The sequence below is a fragment of the Nycticebus coucang genome, chromosome 6, assembly GCF_027406575.1.
Source record: "Nycticebus coucang isolate mNycCou1 chromosome 6, mNycCou1.pri, whole genome shotgun sequence".
NCBI lineage: Eukaryota > Metazoa > Chordata > Mammalia > Primates > Lorisidae > Nycticebus > Nycticebus coucang.
Genome location: NC_069785.1, coordinates 45,361,163 through 45,384,955, shown reverse-complemented (window position 1 = coordinate 45,384,955; position 23,793 = coordinate 45,361,163). Strand labels below are relative to the sequence as shown.

Here is a 23,793-nt window from a genome sequence, read left to right as displayed (position 1 = left end):
AGAGTTCCCCTTTCTCCCCATCTAGTAAATATGTTAGATGCATTATCTTTAAGAGCCAAAAAATCAAGAGACCATTATTACCTCTACTGTTTAACGCTTTATATAAACTATTACCCCAGCTGTTTAATGCAGTATTAAAAATCCTAGCCAATAATCTAAGAAAGTACAAGAAGTTTATAAATTAGAAGGAAAGTTGTAAAACTCTCACTGGCAGATACATATGATCATCTATGAGAAACACCAGTAGAATCAAACTATTAGAGCTATTAAAGATTACTTTCGTATAACCTACAAACCTTAAAACCACTATTTTTCTATACAAGCAATAACCAAATAAAGATATAATTAAAAACCACTAAGTATGTAAGAATTTTCTTTTTTTGCAGTTTTTGGCCAGGGCTGGGTTTGAACCCACCACCTCCGGCATCTGGGGCCGGCACTCTACTCTTTTGAGCTGCAGGCGCCACCCAGTATGTAAGAATTTAAAAAACCTTTTAAAGTACTAAAATATATCCGGAGAAGTTCATACATTTGAAGTTTACAGCTTGAAGAATTTTTATAAATTGAACACACCTGTATAACCAGCACCCAGCTTAAAAAACAGAATAAAGTGAACATTACCAGCAGCCCAAACCCCACTCATGCTCCTTCCACTGACCGAAGGGCAAACAATATCCTGACATCTGGGACCAGATGAGCACTGCCTATTTTTGAACTTTATAGAAATCAGTTCATATAGTATGCATACTTTTTTTTTTTTTTTTTTTGGAGACAGGGTCTCACTCTGTCATCTAGGCTAGAATGTAGAGGCACAATCATACTCATAGCAACCTCAAACTCCTGGGCTCAAGCAATCCCCCTACCTTAGCCTTCTGTTACTAAAACAAAGAAACAGATTATTCAATGACAAAAGGATAAAAGGAACTGAGTGTTGGGATTACAGGCATGAACCACCATGCCTGGCTGGAACAATATTTCTTCTGCTTTCCTCATAACATTATTATGCACATAAATGAGTATGTCATAAAGCCATACTAAAAGATAACGAAGACACTAAATTTAGTCAGAGTCAGTTGATTCCTTAGAGTTATTACAAACTACATCAGAGAAATCCAAAATGCTGACTGTCAGCAATTAAACCAAGACTATCTTTCTTTACTAATTCACTCACTAAAAAACACCTGTCAGATGAGAAAAGGCTAAGACTTTTCCTTCTCTGTTACTAAAAAACGGAGAGAATGCTTTTATTTTCCACTTCCTACTCTTCAACTCTCTCAATTCCCTCCGAGCTCAACTCTAACAACATCAAGAAGAAACAAGTCAAATACTCAATTTCTGGGGAACTAGTCCTTTTCTTTTTAAAAGAAAAAAAGATGAAAGACAAACCTCAGCCACAGTGCTACGGATACGATCTACCACCTGCTCAAAATCCACCAAGCTGAAGAGCGGCTGCTGCTTGAGACGATGCAGCTCTGCAGCAAAAGTATCCTCTTGCTTCTTCAAAATGGATCCTGCAAAATAGGAAGGCACTGACAAAAGAGGGCAGAATGCCCAGGACAGGCCAAGGTTTTCTGGAGAGAGCTAATCTCAGTGGGGCAGCAGCTCCACCTGCTTCTTACACAACTCATATTATCAGCCACTCATTCTGACCAGGTGTGCTTTTGGGCCACATACTATTAAGTGAGAGCTTTTGAGAATGTGGTTTATTGGGCAAGGATATCTCTACCTTTTCTAGTCAGGTTCACATTTTGATTCTCAAACATCTGCACAGATTCTCCAACAAACAGGATTTTTTCAGCAACCCTCACTGGAATGTAGGATGGCAAAATCTCTACTCGTAGGGAAAACTGCTTTAGAGATGGTGCCAACATATTCTCTTCCTCAATCAGGCGCTAGTCAAGGAAATAATTTATGTCAGAGATGAAGTATGCAGTAAGAAAAGAAAAACAAGAAAATGATAACTTGCCCAACCCATGGTTTATATATTTTTTTCTTTTTGAGACACAACGCCTGGTTAATTTTTCTATTATTAGTAGAGATGGGGTTTCACTCTTACTCAGGCTGGTCTCAAACTCCTGAAGCCAAGCAATCCACCCATCTTGGCCTCCCAGAGGGCTAGGATTACAGACAGCCATGAGCCACCGTGCCCGACCATAATTTATTTTTCCAGAAGCAGGGACTTCAGATCTGAAGTTGCATAATTCTTGTTTTGTTTTGTTTTTTTTTTTTTTGTAGAGACAGAGTCTCACTTTATGGCCCTCGGTAGAGTGCCGTGGCCTCACACAGCTCACAGCAACCTCCAACTCCTGGGCTCAAGCGATTCTCTGGCCTCAGCCTCCCGAGTAGCTGGGACTACAGGCGCCCGCCACAACGCCCGGCTATGAAGTTGCATAATTCTTAAATCATCAGGACTAGAGAAGTGAATTTCATTTTCAGGCAGCAGAGTAGCATTCTGGAAATAACAGAGGCTTTTAAACACTGGGATTTTAGTTTTCATTGTGCCCATACTACTTTGTAAAAACTTGTGCAATCAGCTTCCTTACTTGCATGATGAAAGGGTACTGTCTTTTTTTTCCATGTTCTGTACATACGTCTGCTCTACTGATGCTCCTCAAGGCATTATCCTAGAGTCTTTTTCTCTTGCTCTACACACTCTTCTTACACAATCATGTCGTCTTCAGTGGCTACATTGATCATTCTAACAGATTGTTTTAATCTTTTTAGGTCACAGGCCTCTCTGCAATTATAAAAGCTATGGACCTTCCAGACAAATGTACACCCATGTAACATTTCACAGAACCTCCTAAAGTCACCTCTAAATCCCAGATTGAAATCTTCTGAGCTATACACTGAGGACTCCATATTTAGATGTAGAGCAAGCTAGACTGCTCTCATAAGTCCCGGACTGCTCAGCCCACTGAACATTTCCCACAAGCTCCTCAAACTCAACATGCCCCAAATTAGACCCATCTCCCTTCCTCAATGCCAGCAATACACATTCCCTATCAACCCTCCTTGCCTAGTTGCTGAAGGCAGAAACGTGGATGCAGTCCTTGATTCTTCTTTCTTGACTCATATCCAACTAATCACTAATTCTATTGATACCAGCTCCTAAACATTTCTCAAACCTCTTTACTCTTTTCCAGATTCACCATTATCACCCTTGGTTTAAGGCACTATTATTTTCATGTAAGTATCCCCAATACTCTCTTAATGGTCTATCTGCCTCTAATCTTGATTTTTAAAAAAATGGTTCCTTCACATCCAGATCATAAAGTCTGATCATATTGCCTTCTTGCCTAAAATTCATCAATGGCTCCTAACTCTTTTCAGGTTCAAGGCTAAATTCACTCCCATTGTTTACATGCACCTTCACGATCTTAACTCAGCTTCATCATGTGCCACCTCACTTTTCTATCATTTCTCACTTGTTACTCATTATACTTCAAGCACCTTTTCTTGACCATTTCAGTTAAATTAGTAGGGGTTCCTAAGATGAACCACGTCCTTCATGGCCTCTGTACCTTTACACATCATTCCTTCTGCCTGGACACTTCTTGACCTCCTAAACACTATGCAGGTAGGCATACATTCCACTGAGAAGCCTAGTTATTCCAAGACCCTACCCTAAAACCATGTTCCAAGAACATACATACTTACTCTTTTTATAGCTCTCAGCAAACTGTAATGTAATGTTTATATCTATTCTTCTATTACACCATAATCTCTCTAAGGATAGAGACTATTACATTTTATATATCTATGTAGCTAATGGCACCTAGAACAATGCCTAGCACATAATAGACATTCAATAAAATGTTGAAACGGTAAATGAATGGACGGATGAGTACAGGCAATATTGTACTTTAAAGAGTCTAATTAAAACTTTAAACTCCATTTCAGAGCTACAGGGTAGACCGGGTACAGTGGCTCAGATGTCTGTAATCCTAGCACTCTAGGAGGCCAAGGTGGGAGCATCCTTTGAGCTCAGGAGTTGGAGACTAGCGTCAGCAAGAGCAAGACCCTGTCTCTACTAAAAGTAGAAAAATTAGCCAGGCAGTGTGGCAGGCACCTATAGTCGCAGCTCTCCAGAGGCTGAGCCCAGGAGTTTGACGTTACTGTGAGCTATGACGTCAAAGCACTCTAGCCTAGTCAACAGAGTAAGACTGTCTCAAAATAAATACATACATACATACATAATAAAAGCTATAGGGTAACTAGTTACCATGTGTAGAGATAAGACTTGTTAACCTCTTAAAAGGACATATTGGGATGGGGGAAATAAAAGGACTCTTACAAATGCATTTTCTATTTTGTAGTCTCACATTAGTCAAGATAAAGCCAATTATTTCTATCTAAAGAGTTTATGAAACATGCCTAGGCTATGAGCTGAGAAGAGATCATAAAGATCATGCAACTACAGACTTTCTGACTCCTGCTGGAGCATGCCAGGCTTCTTGCTGCACTCTCACCAAGTCCTGGAGTTCTCTCAGTTGTTTTCCTGTCAGTCCCCCAATTCCCAGATCCTCCTCATCCTCTTCTGGCTGGGCACTGACAGTACCAGAAGATGGACCCTGTTTGATGAAGAACTCTTCATGTTGGTCCAAGAGGAGTCCATGTAGCATCCAGGCTGACAGCTGTTTATACATGACCCCATGACAAACAGCCAGGATTCTGAGTAGAAAGGAAAGCAAGAAGCTTAGAAGTCTACCTGGAGAATACTAAATCCCACAAATGCCACAGAAGTCAGGCTTTAACCTGCCACAGTATGAACAGAGGCCTGAGAGTTTGATGAGTCATAGGAGAAATAAATAATCAAGTTAAAAATAGTTGTGCTATTTAATTTAAATGTTTGTGGATCAACTAACTCATTGAATTTTCATACTTACAGTCCACATACTGAATTCTGAAATGTTCAAATAGTCTTTTAGGAAAGGCACATTTCCTTTCCTCCTTTTATAGAAAGTAACTTCCAAAACCGATGAGTCCTTAACATGTACAACTGTCTGTTACATAGCAATACAAAAATAAAAATTAAAAAAAAGGACTTAAAGGGCTCAGTGCTCGTTGTTCAGTGGCTAGGGCACTGGCCACACACATCAGGGCTGGCAGGTTTGAACCCAGCCCAAGCCTGCCAAACAACAATTACAACAATAACAACAACAAAAACTAGCTGGGCGTTGTGGCAGGTGCCTGTAGTCCTAGCTACTTGGGAGGCTGAGGAAAGAGAATCGCTTAAGCCCAAGAGTTGGAGGTTGCTATGAGCTGTGATGCTATGGCACACTACCGAGGGTGACATTAGAGACTCTGTTTCAAAAAAATAAAAAAAGAAAATAAAAAGATAATTGTGGCAATATGTTAACAACTGGTGAAACTAAAGTGTTTAAATAAATAAAACTAAAGTGTTAAAAATAAAAGTGTTTTGTTGTATTATTCTTTCAACTTTTTTGTAGGTTTGAAATTTCCAAAACAAAGTTGGGAGAAAAGGAACTTGAGGCTGCTATTTGTAGTATGAAAAGACTTTGTAGTATGATAACTGAATGTACTCTTAAAAAAGAAAATTGGGTTTGGCGCCCATAGCACAGTGGTTATGGTGTTGGCTACATAGAGGCTGGTGGGTTTGAACCTGACTCAGGCCAGCTAAACAACAATAGCAACAGCAACAAAAAAATAGCCAGGCATTGTGCTGGTGCCCGTAGTCCCAGCTACTTAGGAAGCTGAGGCAAGAGAATCACTTAAGCCCAAGAGTTGGAGATTGCCGTGAGCTGGGACTCCACGGTACTCTACTGAGCATGGCATAGGAAGACTCTGTCTCAAAAAAAAAAGAAAAAAAAATCAGTAGCTTAAGCAAAAGTGAGACCCGGTCACTACTAAAAATACAAAAACTAGCTGGGGTTGTTACAGGTTATCTGCATTTATTACAGGTTATCTGCATTTCCAGTTACTCAGGAGGCTGAGGCAGGAGGATAGCCTGAGCCCAAGGGTTTGAGGTTACTGTGAGCTAAGATGATCCCACAGCACTCTAACTTGGGCAACAGAGTGAGTCTATCTCTATAAAAAATAAAATAGTAAGCCACTTTCATTTATACATATCTGAGTATGTAGTTTGTAAAATTTGGTGTAGTATATACATATACTACATATGTATATCTATCATATTATGGATATATATATACACATATATAGTATATCTATCATATTATCTACATAAAATTTATATGTAGTTTTCTATGCATAAAAGTATAATAGAGAATTAAGTCCCTAAAACATGTTTTGGAAAGTTTCTTGCTCTTCTGTGAGTTTACTTGTGCAGTGGTTAACAGTTGAGATTAAGACCCATGAATGGCCACAGAGATCATCTATTATAATTCTGCAATTAATGCCACACACTCTTTTTCAAAAATCAGGAGGAAGAGGGAAATGGAAGGATCAAACATACTCCATAATAGAGTTTTAATTGTAAGAAACATACAATTTTATAACATTTTCAGCATTTATATTTTTACATGTTGTTACGGTATTTGCAATTTTAATTGCCTTATAGTCTATCAAGTGAATATGTATTTAGCTTCTACTGTTGGTAATTTTCTAACTTCTTGATATAGTAGACAACATTTCAGTGAATATTCAGATATTTTCTTCTATTAAATAATTCTGTTAGAATAAAATTCCTAAGAGTGGCATAATGGGATTATAAAGTAGAAACGTTTTTAAGGATCTTTGGTGTGGAAATATCAGTTACACAAATGTACATGTTAAGACACTTCAAGCAGTATTTGCCACATGTAATGGAAATCCTGGGATAATGAGATCCCAAAATTAAAAAGGACTGTCTCAAGGTCATCCAGGCAGCTAAATTCTGCCTTTGCAACACTTTATTACCCTCTTGGCTGAGGGTAATATGACTGAGCCATCATAAGGATTACATGGGCTCCTCTGCTCATGGTGTTTTTTGTATCCTGGTCATAACTTTCTCCAGAGGGAAATCTGAGATAACTTGAAAATAAATCCTGAGAAGTAACTTGAACACTTACCTCCACCACCAATTCCCTGATTAAGCCATGACTTACTTTTCTAGTGCACTTCGAACAGGCGGCAACCCCCCACAGCTGTGTTTGTAGACTGTTTCCAGGATTTGACAACCATGAATCTGTGGCAAATATGGCTCTGTCAAACTGGATTCCATTTTAATAGTGAATGCAACACAAATTCATATTCTGTATTCAACCAAGAGGACACAATCCAGCAGAGAATGGGGATAAACTTCCTCATAAGACTTAAGCATAGTTCTCAAAGATGGATCCCTCCCCTCTGCAACATCAGCACTGCCTGGGGACTTTGGGGAGGGCCCAGTAGTCTGTGTTTTAACAAGCCCTCCAGGTGATTCTAATGCACTACAGAATCCGGAATCTTTTACAATTGGAACTCCAAACCTAAGAAAAGCTCTTCATTTCAGGTTAAGGCCTAGTTTAGACTGTGTGAAGTATGTACTTTTCCAATAATCCATTGCTTCTATGACCTTCAGGTTCTTTTTTTTTTTTTTTTTTTTTTAAGACTACCTTGAAGTATAATTTACACACTATAAATTCACCGGTGTTAAGCATACTATTCAACAATTTTTAGTAAATTTACAGCATTATGCAACCACTACCATAATCCAGTTTTATAACATTTCCATCATTCCCAAAAGACCCCTGGTGCCTGTTTGCGATCAATTCCTGTTCACACCCCCAGTCCAGACTAATGTGTTAACTCTGCAGAGTCTTGGCAAACTAGCTTCTCTACCACTGTCCTGGCAGGAAGAAAGATTCACCCCTTGACAATCTCCCTATTTTTCACCCTCCTTTCTGAAGGGAGTGGAAGCTGAAGGTCCACTGAGATGAAATGTGTAGCTAGTGTTGGCTCCCTTATGCTGCCACCACTAACTCCTCTTAAGGAGAAGGTCCTCTCTCTTTTGGAGAGACAATTTGATGAAGTGGGTAAGAGCATAGTCTCTGGGGCAGGCAGACCTGGGTTTATACCCCAGCTCCACCATTTACCACCATGTATGTGACCCTGAGCACATTCCTCCACCTACTGAACACTTAGAACAGTGATTTTCAATTGGTGTGCCTTGGCACACTAGTGTGCTGTGAGAGAATCTTGAGTGTGCAGAGAAAATTTTTAGAGACCATTAATTAAATTATTTTTGAAAGACATCCAAAGTATATTCCTCTTTTTAAGTTTTTTTTTTTTTTTTTTTGAGACAGAGTTTCACTATGTCACCCTCAGTAGAGTGCCGTAGCGTCATAGCTCACAGCAACCTCCAACTCTTGGGCTTAAGCGATTTTCTTGCCTCAGCCTCCCAAGTAGCTGGGACTACAGGGACCTGTCACAACGCCTGGCTATTTTTTTGTTGCAGTTGTCATTGTTGTTTAGCTGGGCTGGGCCGGGTTCGAACCTGCCACCCTCGGTGCTACAGGTGCCAAGTCTATTCTTTTTTTTTTTTTTTTTAATCACCATAATTTAAGTGTGCCATGTAAGTTTATAGGTTTGAGAGTGCTATGAGATAAAAAAGGTTGAAAAACACTGCTGTAGAGGATTGAATGTGATAACATCCATCAAGCATAGACCACTTGCGAGTACAGAGCAAGTACACAGTATACGCTGGATGTTGTGATCTGAAGAAGACAATCAGCTGTGAAGGGCCAAAGAACACCTCCCTACTTCTTTGCTGGCACAGCATGAATACAGCAGAGCACTTAAGTCTCTACCTTACACAACAAAAATGACGTAGCAATGTGGCAAACTGGTTAAACTAGTTATAGTAATTAAAGTGAACACCCCTTATAAGGTAAAGCAAAAATATAAGGAACTTAAAAACATGAGGATTTGAGATAAACATGTTTAATCCATTTGACCACTTGGTCTAATTATGGACCAATTCAATAGACAGCAGATTCTTCCAATGTGAAATCTCAAAGCATTTATTCCTCAGAGTTACTACTTCCCCCCAGAAAAGACATTTTTCTGACATTGGGGACCCTAACTTTTCAATTTATCTTATAAAAAGTTGTGACAAGGGCGGCGCCTGTGGCTCAAAGGAGTAGGGTGCCAGCCCCATATGCCAAAGGCGGTGGGTTCAAGCCCAGCCCTGGCCAAAAAATGCAAAAAAAAAAAAGTTGTGACAAAATTAGGCATGTTTAATAAAATACATACTTGGCTTTCATTTACTGATCTCATAATTCTCAGAAAACTGCCAGCACCCTAACCATTCCAGGGGTCTTCAAACTTTTTAAACAGGGGGCCAGTTCACTGTCCCTCAGACCGTTGGAGGGCCGGACTATAGTTTAAAAAAAAAACTATGAACAAATTCCTATGCACACTGCACATATCTTATTTTGAAGTAAAAAAACAAAACGGAACAAATACAATCACACCGCCGCATGTGGCCCGCAGGCCATAGTTTGAGGACCCCTGCCTATCACCTTTCTTTCCAAGAATTAACTTTCTGCTTCTCCTAAAGAACTATGCCCAAAGCTGTAAACTTTTTTTTTTTTAATTTTTTTTTTTTTTGGTTTTTGGCCGGGGCTAGGTTTGAACCTGCCACCTCCGGCATATGGGACCAGCGCCCTGCTCACTGAGCCACAGGTGCCGCCCCCAAAGCTGTAAACTTTTAATGCAGATTGCTCTCACCTACAAATATCTATAGCAATTTTTTCTTACCCCAGCAACATTCCTGGGTATATATTTGAACATTTCCTCTGCTTTCTGGACCAATAGGTACTTAAGGAAAGGGTCACATCTTAGTTTTGCATTCCTGACACTTAGCATAATACCCACGCAGACATTGTTGAATGAAAGAATGAATAAATGAATGAATGAATAAGTAAAACTATGAAAAACTAGAGTCTTTAAAAAAGAATGTAAGGCAAAATTAATTACTAATATTTCCTCAGAGCTTAGCAGAGCAAAAGAAAAAAAGGACCGTTCTTACCTTTTGGCTTTTAATTTGTTCTACTACAACCATCACAGAAGGGAAAAGCAGCTGGAACTATAAAGTAGAGAATAATCAGGGAGGTATTAAATACAAGGAAAAAAATCAACTCAAGAAAAGTTTTTCTTTCTAAATAGTAAAATGGCAATACCACAGAACAATCAAGATCTGATATCTGGCCTGGTGAGGTAGTTCACGCCTATAACCCTAGCCCTCTGTGAGGTTGGCCAAGGCAGGAAGATCACTTGAGCTCAGGAGTTTGAGACCAGCCTGAGCAAGAACAGAATCTCATCTCTACTAAAAACAGAAAAAAATTAGCCAGGTGTTGTGGTGCAACATGGAGTCCCAGCTACTCAGGAAGCTGAGGCAGGAGGATCACTTGAGCTCAGGAGTTAGAAGTTGCAGTGAGCTATGATAATAACACCTTTGCATTCTACTCAGGGTGACAGAGTGAGACTCTGTCTTAAAAAAAAAAAAAAAAAAATTCCAGTATCCTACCTAAGACAATTTCGCTGCAGACAGGAAAAGAGAAGCAGTTCTGAGGCTGGCAAAACGACTGATGTCAATCTGGACCACTAACATCAGACATTAAGTTTCAACTAAATTTGGAACTTTTCAAACAGTTTTCATCCAGGAAAGCATATAAAATGTATAAAATATAAAATGTTGGGCTCTGAATCCAGAAAGGAAAAAGTTCTTGAAAACAGTGTCAAATTATTCTAACAATATATATCAACAGATTCCAACCTATCTGGTTCCCTGGGCAGCATACCTGATCTAAGGAGTAATTGACGTGTGATATGGAGAGATGAGGGTCAGCCAGGAACTGCAATAAAAAACATATGATTAGGGCTCCACACCAAATAAATCTATTTGATCTACCAAAACTAGAAGAGGCTGGACACAGTGGTTCATGCCTGTAATCTCTAGCATTCTGGGTGACTGAGATGGGTGGATCAATTGAGCTCAGGAGTTTTGAGACCAGCCTGAGAAAGAGCAAGACCCTGTCTTTATACTAAAAATAGAAGAATTAACTGGGCATCATGGTGCATACCTGTAATCCCAGCTACTTGGGAGGTTAAGGCAAGAGGATCACTGGAGCCCAGGAATTTAGGGTTGCAGTGAGCTATAATGATGCCATTGCACTCTACCAAGGGAATATTGCAAGACTGTCTCAAAAATAAAAAACAAAAACAAAAAGACTTAGAGAATCTGAGAATGTGCTTAGTGTTAGTTTTAGGCTATAGAGAACTGATAATTTATAGAAGATTATTAATTCTGATTTTCAGGTGATAAAGAAACCAAAGCCAGGTTTTCATAAGCTCACTAAGGAGACTATGTCATGATGTGTAAGCCACTCTAACCATGAGCTGGGCAATCACAGAAAATGTACCCTCCAGCCACATAGAAACAGCTCACCCTATCTACCTGACCTTACCAAAGGGGCTTTCAAATTCAAGAACATGCCCTCATCTGCCATCCCAGAGGTGTTTCCTATATGTCCTCTTTCTCACCTCTTGTTCCAAATCAAGCAGTGCTTGGCGATAAGGCTGCAAAACTGAATCCAACCCTGTGCAGAAGGCCCTCAGGTAGATTCCATGTAACCCACCTTGGCCCTGCTGAGATGGATGGTGATCCTGAAATCAAACAAAGAGAAGTCAACTTCTGGGCTCAGGCCCTACAATCTAAGTGGTATTATCCTTTGTTAGTGGTATTGGTTTTTGTTTAAATAATTCCATATTAATGCAGTGCTTCAGTGAGAGGAAAACCAAACCGAAGATAAAAATTCTGAGCTCTCATCTCTTAAAACACGATAATATTTTAATAATCCAAGAAGGCCTAGATGTTACAAACAGCAGGTACTGTCAGTAGAAATTTTTCTACATTTGAATTCTGACCTTATTACTCCCAGTTAACCCTTTGGTAGGGCAGTGCCCGTAGCTCAGTGAGTAGGGCGCCAACCACATACACCAAGGCTGGCAGGTTCAAACCCAGCCTGGGTACCTAAAACAACAGTGACAACTGCAACAACAACAACAACAACAACAACAAAAATAGCTGGGCATTATGGCAGGCGCCTATAGTCCCAGCTACTTGGGAGGCTGAGGCAAGAGAATCGCTTAAGCCCAAGAGTTTAAGGCTGCTATGAGCTGTGAGGCCATGGTACTCTATCAAGGGCAACATAGTGAGACTCTGCCTCTAACATAACATAACATAAACATAACATAACATAACATAACATAACATAACATAACATAACATAACATAACATAACATAACATAACATAACATAACATAACATAACATAACATAACATAACATAACACCCTTTGGTGGCTTCACACTGCCCCAGGATGATATCCAAACTCCTATATATGGCATACAATGACTTCTGCATTCTTGCCCTTACTCCTCCAAAATTATCTTTCACTGTTTCCAACTTCACATCCTCATTTCCAAACTACCTGCTGGGAGAATAGGGACCAAATACCCCATTCTTGGCAAAGGAAAGCACGCCCAGAAAAAGAAGAAAACTAAAAAGCTGAGTGAGTCAGAACAAAGAAAAGTAAGCTAGTTTACATTTAAGCTAGCCATCGCTAGCAAGCGTCTTGCCTTTTCTGAAATTCTAGCCTGTTGGGGATACAGCTTACAAAACACCCTTCTGGGTCTGTGAGCACTCTGAGGAGAGTAAAGGCCATAGAAGAGACTATGGGCAAGTCCTAGAAAAGATACATCTTCTAGGGTATTTCCTGCCCATTAAATAGGCAAAGAAGATACCCATTGTGGAGATTTGCATTTGCCTGGAGTAGAGACCAAGGGAGTGCTTGAGCTCTGAGATATGGGCAGAAGAGCTTGTATCCCTTATAGCAGGGGAAAATCCTCTGTGGTGGTGATGAGAGGAAAATGCCTCCCTTCCACCGACCCCTCAGAGGAGATTAACGCTGGTGGTGTTTTACTCCACAGAGAACTAGTGGAGCTTAACACCTCCCTAGAAATCAGTGTGTGACCTCAAGCAGGAGGCTCTCCCAAAACAAAGCTCAGATTTCAGATTTCTGAAGGCCACCCTTAAGGTTAATAATAACAATAGGAGCTGATACAATCAATCCAAGAAACTGCTGACATCTTTGTTTCCTCCTTCATCTTACCCTCTGGGCAAATAGACTTCAATAAAATCAGAGTGGAGCAAACACTCTGGGCCATTGCCAGAATCCCACAACGGAGCTCCCACTTTTAATTCTACTCTGTGCCTCTTGTCTTTGTTTACCGTAGCTCCTAACTTTGTTTCTTCAGTCGATCACTGCCAGTTTCCACAGGTCTCAGCAGATGCTGCTCTTGGGGCAGGACCCCAACACAACCCATAATCCACCAGACGTGTCTTGCTTCTATCTCTCACTCCTATGAATTTGGACTAGTGTTCTGCTTGTAATTGTGTACTCCATCTTTGTAACAAACACCTCCTCTTCCTGCAGGACCCAACTCAAGCACCTGTTCTCCACAAAGCCCTTTGCTAACTCTCTCTAGGGAACTAATACCCACCTTTTACAACATCTTCACTTAGTGCTTGCATTGTACTCTTTTAAAAAATATGTCTCCTTCACAGGATCAAGAGCTTCATAAAGGCAAGGACCACCCTATTAATCCTTTTATCTTAGTTCCTAGCATAATTGTTTGAACAGAGGGTAAATGTTTACTGAATAAAACCCAAATACTCCTTCTAACATTGCTCTCCTGCCTGGGTTGGCAATTCATCAAAACATGAAACTGACAGCCAACATGGGGAGCTATAAGACTCTCATCAAGAGGTTGCACACAAATACAGCTTGTCTTTCAAGAAACCTGCAAGTTTTTTCTAGGAGCTTCTTATGTAGTTTTATGTGGGGCAATGCCGTAACAGCTGACTGGAGTCTATTACAATTAGCCTCTCTGGCTATGCACTGATTTGGGTACTTAGGCTCTGGTGGTGGTAGACAGGATAGCAGAATTCAGCAACAAATGTGGGAGGAAGCCTGGGCTCTGGTAGTTATAAATTATAAATTTATAAATTATAAATTATAGCACAGCATAGCCAAAGGATGCTGCAGTTTCTGAAGATAAACATTCAGGGGTATGGTAAGAACAGTATGGGCAAAGGTTGAAACAGACCAGAGTGCCTTACAACTGGCCAAATGACTGTTTCCATTGATCACAAAATGAAAGAGAAAAGGAGGGTGTTTTTGTTTTTACTTAAAAAAAAAAAAAAAAAAAAGAGGCATGACAGGTCCCTTTAGAATTTAGGAAAGTAGGAATTCACTTATCATATGATAAAATCCACATGGTTAAATAAATATACGAAAGGCTTGTTTCTTTTAAGTATCATATACCAAAAATAATTGGAGACCTTTTCTTCACGTGACTATTTACAGTATTGAGAACTCCATAACTTTTTGCACATGAATCATCAATGAAGTCACTGAAAGCTTGACATAGCTCCCGACCTCTAGAGGTGCACACTCCCCAGAGAACGGGATCCCACCTGTTGCTGTACATGGCCCGTGTATTGTTCGATGAACTCCGTGAAGCGAATATAGTCTGTGCCGAGACGGCAGAGTCGATTCAGGACACTGGTCTCACTGGGGTGGAGAAATGGGAAGTCCTGTGACACCTGCACAAGATGAACAATGCCATCAACACCGATGCCTGCTAGTCATTGCCTATGTTCTTTTGGGACACTTCAAATACTTCCTACCATGTATTTATCTTTTCCTTTACCTTATCTTCCTCAAGATCTCCACTTAAGTTGCTAAATTACGGATAGCAAAGGTATTTCCAAACCACTATGAAGGTGTTCCCCATCCCCAAACTATTTGCTTTTTGAAATAGGTAATACATGGTAAAGAATTAAAACAATACAAAAATGGTGTACATTAAAAGTAAGTCAAAAAGGACTGGTGTGGTGGCTTAGGCCTGTAATCCTAGCACTTGGGAGGCCAAGGCGGGTGGATTGCCTGAGCTTGCAGGTTTGAGACCAGCCTAAGCCAGACCAAGACCCCCTAAAAAATAGCTGGGCACTGTGGCAGGCGCCTATAGTGCCACTACTTGGGAGGCTGAGGCAAGAGAATCACTTGAACCCAAGAGTTTGAGGTTGTTGTGAGCTATGATGCAATGGCACTCTACCAAGGGTGACTAAGTGAGATTGTCTTGAAAAAAAAAAAATTATTAAAAAAAAAAGTCAGGGGTGGTGCCTGTGGCTCAGTGAGTAGGCCCCATATACCAAGTGGAGGGTTCGAACCCAGCCCTGGCCAAACTGCAAAATAATAGCCAGGCATTGGGGCGAGCACCTGTAGTCCCGGCTACTCGGGAGGCTGAGGCAAGAGAATCAATCACCTAAGCCCAAGAGCTGAAGGTTGCTATGAGCTGTGATGCCACAGCACTCTACCCAGGGCGACAAAGTCAGACTGTCTGGAAAAAAAAAAAAAAGTCAGTAAGAGAGGTAGCCATTCTTACTTGTTTCTTATACAGTGTTCCAGGGATGGCCTATAAGGATATGGAGTTTTGACTTGATTGCAACAAAGTCTCTTTAACAATATTGCTCAGACTGGGGTGAGCAGACTCTAAGAGAGTTTCTCAGACATATTCCTAGGATTTACAAATTCCCTATGAAATTTAAAATTTTGTTTTCATTAGACTAAAAATATAAAATTAGTGTAAACATATTATAATCTATAAAAACAACTTATGATTGGCCATATAAATTAGTGTGATTTATATTTTTAATTTAAATGAAAGTCAAATGATAGCCTCATATGCTATGTAAAGGTTTTACAGGCTGGATGTTGTGGCTTATGCCTGTAATCCCAGCACTCTGGGAGGCGAAGGTGGGTGGGTTGCTTGAGCTCAGAAGTTCAAAACCAGCCTGAGCAAGACTGAGACCCTGTTTCTACTAAAAATAAAAAAACCAGCTGGTGTCATGGCAAATGCCTGTAGTCTCAGCTACTCAAGAGGCTGAAGCAAGAGGACTGCTTGAACCCAAGAGTTTGAGGTTGCTGTGAACTATGATGATGCCACAGCACTCTACCCAGGGTGACAGAGTCACACTTTGCCTCGAAAAAAAAACAAAAAACGTTTTCATAGCAGTTTAAGTAAAAAGAAAGTAGTGGGAGAGCGTATTTATCAACCAAGTTTTAAAAATATTATGGTAAAATACAGACAGCACAGAATCAACTATTTTAACTATTTTCAAGTATACATTTTACTGGCATTAAATACATTCACACTATCGTGCAACCATCACCACTATCCATTTCCAGAACTTTTTCCCCCCAAGTGAAACTTTTTAAGCACTAACTCCCCACTCTCCTTCCCATTAGCAGCTGCCAAACACTATACTACTTAATATTTCCAGGAATCTGAGTGTTCCAGCTGTCTCACAGTAAGTGGAATCATTCAACATGTGTCCTTTTGTGACTGGCTTATTTCACTTAGCATAATGTCCTCCAGGTTAATCCATATTGTAGCATGTGTCAGAATTTCCTTCTTTTTTAAGGGTGAACAGAAGGTGCCAAAAAATGTAAACACATTTTAAGAAAGGAAAACATTGTACTAAAATTGTAATACTCAAGAGGAGTATTATTATTAACAAGCGGGCTTTACCCAGTTATCAGTGATATCCCCATGAAAATTGGCATTTCTTGAGTTTTAGAAAAGTTCAAGATCTAATTTTTCTGAAATGGCAAACAATACCTTGAAGTTACTGACACCATCTTTTTTTTTTTTGTAGAGACAAAGTTTCACTTTATTGCCCTCAGTAGAGTGCCGTGGCGTCACACAGCTCACAGCAACCTCCAACTCCTGGGCTTAGGAGATTCTCCTGCCTCAGCCTCCCGAGTAGCTGGGACTACAGGCGCCCGCCACAACGCCCGGCTATTTTTTGGTTGCAGTTTGGCCGGGGCTGGGCCTGAACCCGCCACCCTCGGTATATGTGGCCGGCGCCCTGCTCACTGAGCCACAGGCACCGCCCACTGACACCATCTTATACAACACACTTATATGAACAGGCTAAGAAACCCTGCATTATAGTAATATTATTTTGAATTTATTCAGTAGTTTTGTTTACATTTAATTTATAAAAATATTTGATTTTATATTTGTTTAAAACCTATATGCTTGAGTTTATACCTAGCTTATTACGTGTATAATCAATATTATAATAAAAATAATTTGCATCATTAACAAACTGTGATATATGTATACCATAGAATACTATTCAGCCATTAAAAAAAATGATTACATCTTTGGTATTAACCTAGATGGAGCTGAAACACATTCTTCTTGGTAAATTATCACAAGAATGGAAAAACAAATATCCAGAATACTCAACACTATTGAGCACAATGTAGGGGTGTATGGCACACCTTCTGGGTGCGGGCACACAACTACAAGAAGGACTCTAGCTAACAAATTCAAATATTGTGACCTGGTTGTTTGTACCCTCACATTAACCTGAAATAACAAAAAAATTCTTTTTCATCAATGTTGGGCATTTTTTAAATTTTTTTATTTTATTTTATTTTTTTGAGACAGAGCCTCAAGCTGTTGCCCTGAGTAAAGTGCCATAGCATCACAGCTCACAGCAACCTCCAATTCCTGGGTTTAAACGATTCTCCTTTCTCCGCCTCCCAAGTAGCTGGGACTACAGGCGCCCGCCACAACGCACGGCTATGTGTTGTTTTTTCTTTTTTTTTTTTAATAAAATCAGCTTTATTTTTATTTATTTATTTATTTTGAGACAGAGCCTCAAGCTGTCGCCCAGGGTAGAGTGCTGTGGCATCACAGCTCATAGCAACCTCCAACTCCTGGGCTTAAGCGATTCTCCTGCCTCCGCCTCCCAAGTAGCTGGGACTACAGGCGCCTGCCACAACACCTGGCTATTTTTTGGTTGCAGCCGTCATTGTTGTCTGGCGGGCCCGAGGTGGATTTGAACCCGCCAGCTCAGATGTATGTGGCTGGTGCCTTAGCTGCTTGAGCCACAGGCGCCAACACTGGGCATTCATGACAACTTTTCCCCTTTACTCAAATAAGAAAAACACTGCTCTGCAGAAAGGATGTAGTATTTGCTGTTGTTATCATCTTTTCTTACATAAATACCTAAACACCTGCTACGTTGTAGAAACTGTGCTAGATGCCCCAGGTACATGAATGAAAATCACTGCTGTCTTTGGCTCCCAGGGGTAATGTATGTGGGAGAAAGACTAGAAACAGGTAACAACAGACTACAAGTTATGATAAGGCCTGTAAGGGAAATAAACAAATTTCTGTGATAAAGAATAATGGCATATGAGGAGGATCCTTAATTTAAGGTGCAGTCAGAGAAAGTTTTTCTGAGGCAGTGACTTAAAAACTGAGACCTTAAGTATGAAAAGGAAGAAAACAGTTGATTTAGATGATTAAGAATTTTATTTTTAAATACTCAAAATCCCTTCTCCAATCTTTTTCAATCTCCACCTCTATGCAGGGACAAGATTTTACACATATCTTTGATCCTTCTGCTCTTAGAACAGTGATGGTCTGTAGACAGTTTTCCCTACTTTTTTAACAGCTTTATTTATTTATTTATTTTTGTGAATTTTTTATAAGAAAGGAAGGTGAAGCTCGGTGCCCGGAGCTCAGTGGTTATGGCACCAGCCACATACACCAAGACTGTCTGGCGGGCTCAAACCCAGCCTGGGCCAGCTAAACAACAATGACAACTGCAACAAAAAATAGCCAGGCGTTGTGGTGGGTGCCTGTAGTCCCAGCTACTTGGGAAGCTGAGGCAAGAGAATCACTTAAGCCCAAGAGTTGGAGGTTGCTGTGAGCTGTGATGCCACAGCACTCTACTGAGGGCAATATAGTGAGGCTATCTGTCTCCCCCCCCACCCAAAAAAAAGGAAGGGGAAAGATGAATTACTTGAGGTACTCTCTCCTACCCCCATCCTCAGCTATTTTTCCTAAACTGTATTATCTCTTCTTATAAGTACCCACATATTTCCTGAACAGTTCCACTGCTATGCCTCGCATTGTGTTGAGTTCTACAAGGGAAAAATGAGATACCAGCTCAGTCTTCAAAGATCTACACAATAAAAAGTGACAATTCAGACTCTACCATACAAATCTTCACCTCATTCTTTTTTTTTCAAAAAAATCACCTAAACTCCCAACCCCCAAAATACACTGTAGGAAACTGAGCACCAGGATTCCAGAAGTGCTCACTGGTTTTTGGTTTTTGAGGGAGGCGCTGAGAGCAGGACAATCTAGATAGCAAGGAGATGTTTTGCAGCCTAGAGACAAGCCCTCAAGCAACTGCATACGTTAATAAGATGGGTCACTCCTTAGCAAGCAGGTGTTATACTTTGGGACATCTGTGGTGCAACACCGTGGGAGTTGAGCCGGTGGGGAAAGAGTACACTGCAGCCCCCCACACCTATTGTATAATGCTTCAATAAAAGGCCGCAGCAAAAGTTACTGGAGGCTCTCCCTGCACCTATGGGAAGCCCACCTCTTGCAAACATGTACTTTTTTTTTCTTTAGTTTATGAGTTTATTTTAATTAATATTATAGGATAAGTCATGAGTACATATGATAGTGTTTATCAAAATACTGTATTATTTTTTAGCAAGTCAATCTCCTATTTTGTTTCCAAATGCAAATGTCCTTGTACAAAGCATTAATGGCAGCTGTCACCTCAGTTGTTTTGTTAATGTGCTAGAGGAGCTGAGAAATTTCTCCAGGTTCAGCCTTGCCATTTCAACCTATGTCAATCTGGTACAATTTTGCAGTGCTTAGAATAAAAGTTTAAGCATATAAATAAAAGACTAATTTTTACCTAATCATATTCCTTACCATGAAATGGAATAGTGTATTTTTATCTGTATCCTTTATCCAAAAGAGCATTTTTTTTTTAATTTTTTTTATTTTTTTGTAGAGACAGAGTCTCACTGTACCGCCCTTGGTAGAGTGCCGTGGCGTCACACGGCTCACAGCAACCTCTAAGTCTTGGGCTTACGCGATTCTCTTGCCTCAGCTTCCCGAGCAGCTGGGACTACAGGCGCCTGCCACAACGCCCGGCTATTTTTTGGTTGCAGTTTGGCCGGGGCTGGGTTTGAACCCGCCACCCTCGGTATATGGGGCCGGCGCCCTACTCACTGAGCCACAGGCGCCGCCCATCCAAAAGAGCATTTTATAATCATTAGACAAAATACTTAAAGTGATACTTAAGAAGGTATCCAATTTTTTTTTCTTTCTCTTTTCTTTTTTTTTTTTTTGTAGAGACAGTCTCACTTTGTTGCACTCGGTAGAATGCTATGGCATCACAGCTCACAGCAACCTCCAACTCCTGGGCTTAGGCGATTCTCTTGCCTCAGCCTCCCTAGTAGCTGGGACTACAGGTGCCCGCCACAAAGCCTGGCTATTTTTCTGTTGCAGTTTGCCCTGGGTATATGGGGCAGAAGCCCTACCCTCTGAGCCACAGGCACCACCCTTTTCGTTTTCTTTTGTTTACTTCTGTAGAGCCTTAGAAATGTTGCTTACTCTGTTATATGAAAGTCAGTAGTTATGATAATATATTAAAGGAGATGAAACAATAGACAAAGCAGGATAAGGAATCCATGAGTCTCAGGGCATGTTTGATGTGTAAATTAACCACTTAAAAAAAAATGTAGTTACATAAATAAAGTGGAACCTAAAAAAGGAAAATACATATGAAAGAAAATAAATAGAACAGGTAATTTCTGAGAAGGCCCTCAGGGGAGGGGCAAGATTGGCGCTAGAGGAAGCAGAGTAATGCCTCCTCTTCAGAGAAAAACCAGACTATCCACTAAAAACGCAGATCATCAGGGGGAGAGAGAGTAAAGACAAGAGAGGCCACAGGGGTCAATGCGGATGAAACTAGAAGATGCTGCCTGTGTGTCCCCCCACCAGGACCAGGGAAGGTGTAAACAGGAGAGCTTCCTTCGGGCTCTAGGTTGGAGCCTAGAGCCTTCACGGTTGTCACTGGAAAGGAGCTCCGACTCCCATGGGACTCAGTGCAGTGGGAGCAACAGTGGAGTTATTACAGGCACCAATGCCCAGAACTATGGAGAACCCTTCCCCAATCCTCTAAGCCTGGGAGGAAGCCAGGAACGTAGGCCATCTACGCCCGTGGGTAATTTCCCCTTCTGTGGCTGTGGATCACCGTGGAACCCACATGTTTTTTGGCCAGAAGCTCTGCACCTGCCAGCCTTTCCCACAGAGCTGCCTGCCTGCCTACCTCTTTCCTACCCACGCCCATCGCCCCACCCCCAACTCCCTAAAAAACTACAATGAAACTCAAGATGGCTAGCTTGAGTTTCCCCCAGACAATTGGGAACCAGCCTGCTTCTCTTTCTCTGAGTGTTACACACACAGAACAGCTCTCAAGCGGGGAGGGCCCCCACGTGGATGGACAGATGCGAGAGTGTGGCGTGTGTTTGTGCTACCGCGCAGGCAGGGGACCTCACCTTGCCATCAGAAATGACAGCCTTGCTCTCAGTCCTCCTGGTGAAGGCTGGCAGTCTGGTGTTCCAGTGCTGCCAGAGCAAAATTGCCTGCTGTGTGGCTAACAGACTTAGCCAGAAGCCATGGAGGGGGAACAATGGGAACTTCACTTCCATCTACTAGACTGTGGATTCTGGGCCTTCCTGATTCAACAAGGACATTCTTCAGCATAGCAGAGGCATATCTGCCCCCTAGTAGTGCACTGGTGGCCTGGAAACTGGCCTTCAGCCTGTGCTGGGAGGACGCTTGCACCAGCCCTTGGGGAGTCTGCACGCGGACTTACCCAACACACCCCCACCTGGCTCACCCCCTTGCCCCCGTCAGCCTCTGTGGTGGCAGATCACAAGAAGCAGCCCTCTGGTCGCAAGCATGTATTTCTAACCGTTGGCCCGGCTTTTTTTATTCCAGTGGTGACAGGCTGCCACAGCGGGCACCAGCAATACACATTCATAAACAAGAAGAATCTGATCCATAGGTTTTCTAGAGCAATAGTGTACTTATTCTGCTCGTCTACAGTCTATACTGCCAATTCTCTGAGGAATATGCATGGCTCTGTGATCAGACAAACCTATCTTGCCACTACCAGGGCTAGTCAACATAAGGCTGAGTGTTTCAGTTTGCTCTTTTGTAAACTGCCACTAACAATACCTAAGAGACCTCGCTAACTGAGAGCATTAGGTAACATTACTGGAAGCAGAAGGAGTAGGAAGAGTTCAGATACTGAAGCCAGACAGACCTGCTAATTACTAACTGTGTGCTCCCGGTAGTTAGACATTCTAAACCTAGGATAATTTGTAAAATGGACATAGTTATGAGGATTAAATGAGATAGTGCATACGCACAATATACAGCACTTCCTCCTGTTTACATGAAAGCCCCCTACCAAGTTCTTCACCTAGTGCAGAAATACAGTAATGAAAGTAAAGGAGTAATGACAGAAACACCACACGCTCTCGAATTCATTTTCTTTTTTTTTTTTTTTTTTTGAGACAGAGCCTCAAGCCGTTGCCCTGGGTATAGCATCACAGCTCACAGCAACCTCCAACTCCCGGGCTCAAGCGATTCTCTTGCCTCAGCCTCACAAGTAACTGGGACTACAGGCACCTGCCACAATGCCCGGCTACTTTTTTGGTTGCAGCCGTCATGGTTGTTTGGCGGGCCCGGGCTGGATTCGAACCCGCCAACTCTGGTGTATGTGGCTGGCGTCTTAGCCGCTTGAGCTACAGACGCTGGGCCTCGAATTCATTTTTTTCATTCAACAAAAGTTATTGAGCGCTTACTGGATGTTTAGGCGCTGTGTGTTTGGACCAGCTTGAAGCCCACTTGGAAACAGAGGGCAAGCGTAGAAATAAATAGGACATAGTGCCTTCCTCACTTCTATTTGGTTCCCCAGGAACTCGCGTTCAGCTACGTCAACCTAAAGCCCTGCCCACGCGCCCCAGCAGTCTCCCGATGTTCCCACCGCCCTTAGGACCTCGGGCTCTGGCCCGGGTCGCCCGCTCAGGGCACGTCCCAGCCTCGCCAGCTGCGGCCCTTCTGGCTCCTCCCCCAGACACTGGCTCACGTCCGCCCCCTCCGCGCTCTAGTTCCCGCGCTCTGAGCCGGACAGTACCTGGAGGCCACTCCGTTTGTTCCAGGTGAAAATGGACCCTGGGTACCCGCTCAGAGCCAAAAGCAGTTCGTGGATCATTCCCACGGCGGACCTGGAGTCCCTAGCTACGTCACCTCCTCCGGCGCCCCTCCAGGCAACCGCGGGGGCGAGTGCTGTCCTTGAAACGCGCGCACAGTCTGGAGGTTTGTCCTGAATCAACCCGCTGAGACTACTGACGCGGAAAGAGCGGCGGACGGAAGGCGGTCGCGAGGAGACCCGCGGAAGCACGCCCGGCTCGCCCCGGCACCGCGTCGAGGAGCTCCCCTCGCGCATGCGCCTCACGGTTCTGAGGCGCCCACTAGGACTTCCGGTTTGGGAGCCGGACTGGGAGGTTGAAGAGCCGGGCTGGGGCTAGATCCGAGTGGGTGAGGCTGGCCCCGGGGCAGGCGTGCGAGTGGGTTGAGGACAGCTAGAGAGGAAGACGCTCCCAGGAGTGGGCCAGAGGGTGCCCGCGGGGCACCTAAGTCTGGTCAGGGGCCTCTGGAGGGACTGGACGACGGCTCCGAGAGTAACCCGGCCCGAGGGAGCGAAGACAAAGAGGCCGGAACCCCGAATCCGCACTGCTCGGAGCCCTTGGCCGGCACCGGAGCTCGTCCTCAGGAAACCCATTACTGTTACTGCCCGCTCGGACTCCCTC

The 23,793-nt window shown here is 42.3% G+C and overlaps 1 protein-coding gene across 3 annotated transcripts in view; it reads right to left on the bottom strand.

Annotated features, from left to right (window-relative positions):
- The window catches only part of TUBGCP4 (tubulin gamma complex associated protein 4), a 48,058-nt gene extending 24,582 nt beyond the window's left edge, over positions 1-23,476 (bottom strand). For all 3 annotated transcript variants that reach the window (XM_053595733.1, XM_053595734.1, XM_053595735.1), the window contains exons 1-9: positions 23,118-23,476; positions 14,490-14,618; positions 11,491-11,613; positions 10,749-10,802; positions 9,977-10,033; positions 7,071-7,150; positions 4,473-4,674; positions 1,727-1,892; positions 1,387-1,511 (exon numbers count right to left, since the gene is read on the bottom strand). In XM_053595733.1, coding sequence (XP_053451708.1) covers positions 1,387-1,511; positions 1,727-1,892; positions 4,473-4,674; positions 7,071-7,150; positions 9,977-10,033; positions 10,749-10,802; positions 11,491-11,613; positions 14,490-14,618; positions 23,118-23,429 — 1,248 coding nt within the window. In that variant the 5' untranslated portion in view covers positions 23,430-23,476. The remainder of the gene's footprint in view (positions 1-1,386; positions 1,512-1,726; positions 1,893-4,472; positions 4,675-7,070; positions 7,151-9,976; positions 10,034-10,748; positions 10,803-11,490; positions 11,614-14,489; positions 14,619-23,117) is intronic.
- Positions 23,477-23,793: the final 317 nt, after the last annotated feature.